This window comes from Gossypium hirsutum, chromosome D06, assembly GCF_007990345.1.
Source record: "Gossypium hirsutum isolate 1008001.06 chromosome D06, Gossypium_hirsutum_v2.1, whole genome shotgun sequence".
In the NCBI taxonomy this organism is placed as follows: Eukaryota; Viridiplantae; Streptophyta; class Magnoliopsida; order Malvales; family Malvaceae; genus Gossypium; species Gossypium hirsutum.
Genome location: NC_053442.1, coordinates 6,220,555 through 6,226,122, shown reverse-complemented (window position 1 = coordinate 6,226,122; position 5,568 = coordinate 6,220,555). Strand labels below are relative to the sequence as shown.

The 5,568-nt window shown below is 33.1% G+C and overlaps 1 protein-coding gene across 1 annotated transcript; it reads left to right on the top strand.

Moving 5' to 3' along the window:
* Nucleotides 1-710: 710 nt before the first annotated feature.
* On the top strand, nt 711-3,177 carry LOC107900020 (phosphatidylinositol 4-phosphate 5-kinase 9). The gene is made up of 3 exons (XM_016825747.2): nt 711-1,898; nt 2,519-2,747; nt 2,828-3,177. The coding sequence occupies exons 1-3, from the start codon at nt 988-990 to the stop codon at nt 2,990-2,992; spliced, it is 1,305 nt and encodes a 434-aa protein (XP_016681236.2). The 5' UTR covers nt 711-987; the 3' UTR covers nt 2,993-3,177.
* The last annotated feature ends 2,391 nt before the right edge of the window (nt 3,178-5,568 follow it).

The window sequence follows — 5,568 nt, the reverse complement described above, 5'->3', positions numbered from 1 at the left end:
ACAAAAACTATATTTAATTAGCTTTTATCATCTTACTAGTATATGATTTTTATTTAATTTCTTCATATCGTAAGTGTGTGAGTATCTAATAAATAAAATGATTGAGCATAATTGTAAGTTGTAATATAAATATAATTTAATTAAATAATGAAATAAATTAGTTAAAAAGTAAAACACGATACCATATTTCAATTACCAAAATTAATATAATGGATGGATATGTTTAAAAAATAGGATTTGGATTTTCCCTTCAAAAAAGATGATAATAATTTAATGCCACATCTACGATATCACTACAAAATCAAAAATTTATCACAAAATGAACAAAAAAAAAAAGAGAAAAGATAATTCCATTTTAAAATGCTTTCGGCCAATTGATTATAATTCCAAGGGAAAAAAATCCCACGTGACACTCCACCCAATCTCAACCGTACAAAACATGATGATTGTATCAAACAGAGATCAACGGTGATAAGGAAAACATTTCCAATTCGAAATTATAAAATCAGGTGGCGGCACGTGGCCGGCCCTGCCTGCCACGCTAAAAGTAAAGTAAAAAAGAAGCCGAAACCGAATCTAGATCCGACGACCATATCTTCCCGTTAAGATCCAATCCAACGGCTATTAACAGAGAGATCAACTCAGCCAATCTAACGGCTTAAATTGAATCACCCCACTTCCCCTATTACACCATAAATACAAATCAAAACCCCCGCTTCAATTCTCCAGATTCACTCCCAAAAAAGAAGTTTTATAAAGCAAATATATCTCTGTCTCTCTATTTTCGCATCTGGACCGTTCTCGGTTTAACACAACTCGCCGGTTTGACGTGCGCCGCCTGAGATGTCGCCGGCGGTTTCAAGTGTGATAAGAATCTCACGGTATAGGGAAGTTCAGTGGTGATAGAAGTTAATCAAATCTGACGGCTCCGGTATTTATCTGGTGGGGCCCAAGGAGAAAAAAATCTAAAAAAAGAAAGGGGGAAAAATGGAGAGCCAAAAGAGTCAGGGGAAGCTAACGCGAACACAGTCGTCGTTGCTCCGTTCATCGCCTACCGTCCGGTCGTCAATCCACAGTATGTCATCCATCACCGAAAGTGACTTTAGCAAAGACCAAGAAGAAAACCAGCAGCGAGAGTCGTTACTGAAAGATGAGAAAAAAACGAAACCGCCACCAAAGAGAACAGGTTCGATGTCACCGAGGATTATACCGGTCCGGTTCACCCCGGTTTTCGCCATGGCTTCCATCTCTTTCTTCACTCTCTTCTCTTTTATCTTCTTCTTTGGGTTTTATCTTAAAAGAGAAGAAATCCCCACATCGGAAAACCTCTTGTTAGCCTTAATCTTCGTCGCTATAACCCTTTTTTTTGCTTCGAAAAACAAAGCTTTAATCAACCAAGGCATTGTTTGTTTCAAATCAAGATTCTACTTCTCCAAACCTAATTCGAAGCCCGTCGAATGGTTCATTGGAGAGACCCAATGTAATAAAAGCAACATCAGCAAAGAAAAAGAAAGGCTTCTTCCGACCGTAAGAGAAGGAGTGGAGTTTTACAGCAATGGAGATTTTTATGAAGGTGAATTCCATAAGGGGAAGTGTAATGGGAGTGGGGTTTATAACTATTTTGTGAATGGGAGATATGAAGGGGATTGGGTTGAAGGGAGATATGATGGGTATGGAGTAGAGAGTTGGAGCAGAGGGAGTAGATATAGAGGGCAATATAGAGAGGGTTTAAGACATGGATTTGGGGTTTATAGGTTTTATACAGGGGATTCTTATGCTGGTGAATGGTGTAATGGGCAAAGTCATGGTGTTGGTATTCAAACTTGTGCTGATGGGAGTTGCTATGTTGGGGAGTTCAAGTCTGGGGTTAAACATGGGCTTGGCTACTACCATTTCAGGTATGAAAATAAATTCCCGGCTCTTCCTTCTTTGGGTTTAATTTCTTGAATTCAAGTTCATTTTGGTTTCCTTTTAAAGCTTTACCATGGAATATCTGATTGATTAAGAAAATGGCACTGTGGTCTTATATTCCTTAGATGCATTGGTTTTTTGTTGATCTCCAGGAAAACCCAGAAATTAGTGAGATTTACTGTTTGATTATTAATATATAATTTTCCCTTTTTCTACTTTCAGAATTATGATGAGCTGAGTAATTTGAGTCTATCCAGCTCATTTCTGTTGAATTTCACTTTCTTCAAAAACTTTCTAAAATTGATTTTGTATTTTTCTTATTCAATAAGAAAGAAGTATTGATTTAGCATTTAAGTCTTCACCCAGAAATATGGTTGATGCTGACCTTATGATTAGTTTGTGGATCCTTCACTGTTTTTGGATTCAACCAATAAAAGCTTACAGAGAAACTTAATTTCCTTTTATGAATCTTTAAAGCTTTTGCTTATGTTATTCGCTTTGGTCTCATTTATTAGGGAAGATCGAAGATTAGTTTGATCTTTCTGGATTTAGGTGAATCATTTGTATTCAATCAAAAGAGGTCTCATCATAATAATCGGTGTTGTAGGAATGGAGATAAATATGCCGGAGAGTATTTTGGAGACAAAATGCATGGATTTGGCGTTTATCACTTCGCTAACGGGCACTGTTACGAAGGATCATGGCACGAAGGTCGTAAACAAGGGTATGGAATGTATACTTTCCGGAGTGGTGACACCAGATGCGGCGAGTGGGATTCCGGCACCCTTAAAACACCTTTACCCCAACTAACCGATGCAGTCATTCGAGCAGTTGAGGTATTTTTCTTTAAAACTCATGTACCTTCCTACTTAATATGCCATAAATTCCAATTCACTGATAATTTCCGGGTTTGCAGGCTGCTAGAAAAACAGCTGTGAACGCTGTTCATCTTCGCCGGGTCGATGATCAAGTAAAAAAGGCCGTTTTGGCCGCAAATAGAGCTGCAACGGCAGCTAGGGTTGCTGCAGTAAGAGCGGTTCAGAACCAGATGGATGCCAAATTTTGTGATATAGACGTATAAGACAATAGCTTTGCTGGAAATTGTAGGTGTTTTCTATGTAGTTTGAAGAGGTAACCCTGGTGAGCAAAAAAAAACAGAAGCTCATTGGAGGTTTGAGAGATTTATGTTGAAGGGTTTTTCATTGATCACAAAATGTAACTTGTATATACTCTTTGTATATCAATGGAAAATCAGATTTCAACTTACATCTTAGTTGGTTGACTTTCTTTTCTATGATAAAAGTGGATGAACTAAAAGTAGTTAAAGAAGTGAACATCTTTATATGCAAGTTTTAGACATCATCATGTCTTCTTTTAGTAGGTGGTCGGAAAGAACAATGACGGTTACAAAACAAGCCACAAATCTCTTTGGGGATAATCCTTTTTACACTGGAAGCTGTTTCAGATTATAAAATTCATATGTTAAAAGGCATTTGCCATGTACAACATAAGGTGCTCCATACCATGGGAACAAGATGACAACTCAAAACCTAAAAATAAAACTAAAAAAATCAAATAAATCCAATCTACTAACTCTTTGGGTTTGTTTATAAAAGAAGAAAAGGGAAGCATGTGGTAGGATAATGTTTGGGATAAGACATGATTCCATATCTTGTAATAGCACATGAAGTGGCATGGTAGGGTTCTTGTCTTGGTTAAAAATCAATAAAAAAAATCTTCAAATTTTCATGCATGCTACATCCACAGTCTCTGTTCTATCAAAATTTGAAAGGGTACACAAGAAACTACTCTTTTTCCTTTTTCTTGCATCCGAACCCTAGATTTAAATTAACCATTACTTTTTTATTCTATAATAAATATTATGATTACATTTTATAATAGTTAATTGATGCTTTTTTTTAATTTCCTGTAATAATATATCCATGCTTTTCAACTGCTCCACATGGACTTTTGACAAAGATATTGTGAGCTCAGTCTCCGTGACTGATCAAAATAGCCATTCATTCATCCCCCACCATGCTACTCACCTAAGTCTAATGCCTAAATTATTTGATACTTTCATTTACAGTCAAAAGAGAAAGAAAATTTAGATATATATATACGAGTTTTGAATCATAATTTTTTTATTAATTTATTACTAACTATTATGTGAAAACTATAAAAGAAATCATTTAACAACAAAACTAATATTAATTAATTATTAATTATTGTGATTGTATATTTTTAATATTTAATAATATTTATGATTTTTCATAATTTTTTAATATTTTTTATGAGAAAAATTTAAGATTAAACCTAAAGTTATCGTGTGCAACCATCTAATTGATCCGTCAATTGATTTTAATGGAGTTTAAATTTTTTTTTATTAATAGTAGGAGCTTAATTGGGTGTGAATTTAGTGTAGGGCACAAATTTTTTTTTTTGGTTTCCTATTACAAATTTATATAAATAAAAAAATATTAGAAGGCTAATGAGGCATTGGCATTATTGGCAAACATTGATTACTTAGGTCTTTGAGTACTTAAGTTGAAGTCTCACGAAGTACAATTGCATGTGTGGATCTTCAAACTCACCATGGGCTTTGTCAGGGCGGGCGGGAAAATTTGGATTGTGGAATCATTTTTTTCTTTTTAAAATTAATATGTTTATAAAAGTCATATAAATTAATATTTTTTTTCTTCTTGTTCTTTTTCCACTTCATTGGTAGATTTTCTTTCAAAATATTTTCTCATTCCTATTAAATATTTAGAATAACTAAATCTAAACCTTAAACACATAAATGTGTTCACAAAGTCAACACAGAACTAGTAATTTTCTTCTAAAAATATAAAAAATCACTTAAATGCTTATTGTTGTAATGAAAATGTAATATATCAAATTTCCAAACACATGATTCACAATAATCACACTAGCAACAATAATTTTTAAGGTAGTGTTTCGACAGCCACCTAGTAATCGAATTTGGGTGCAATTACTTTTAATTATATAAAGGTGGCATGTTTGGATAACCATTGTAATTGGTAGGTCTTACCGAATTGGGTGTAAATAGAGCACCCTAATTACATTTTTCAATTCTTAAGGGAGTGAGAATTGGAGTAATTACACAAATAATTACACTCAAATCCAATTTTAAAAAATTATTTTTTATACAAGTTATAAAATTATATTATAAGCATGACATGTACGAGTATTTGGGATGATTATCGTAAAAATTCTTATATTATAAATCCTAAAAAATATATTATAAAAATAATTTGTATATTTTATAAAGTTATAACAAAAATATAGTATTTAAATCTTAAAAAAAATTCTAAAGTTATAGCCAAAAAGTTTGCTATAAAAATAATTTACATGTTATAAAAGTTTTATAATATATTTATTTATAAAAATTCATGGCCGAGCATTTAACGCCCCAAAAATTTAAAAGTTTAATTGTGAGAATCTACAATAATTAATTTTTGTATCTCTAGTTCTGTGCTCTGCTTTTGGGTCTAAGGTTTGGAGTTCAAATTGCATTGCTAAAAGTTTTGGTTATTTTTAAAACAACCCTTATCAATGTGTTAGGTGGTTAATTGCAATTCTAGGTAAATTGATGTTAAGAATGATCTTGTTGGTTCATTGGTTAAGTATCTGTTT

Bases quoted from the DNA above. Each gene is read 5' to 3' on its own strand.
- LOC107900020 (XM_016825747.2), top strand. From the start codon at position 988: ATGGAGAGCCAAAAGAGTCAGGGGAAGCTAACGCGAACACAGTCGTCG. The intron at 1,899-2,518 runs GTATGAAAATAA...TCGGTGTTGTAG, and splicing joins CTTGGCTACTACCATTTCAG to GAATGGAGATAAATATGCCG. The intron at 2,748-2,827 runs GTATTTTTCTTT...CCGGGTTTGCAG, and splicing joins CAGTCATTCGAGCAGTTGAG to GCTGCTAGAAAAACAGCTGT.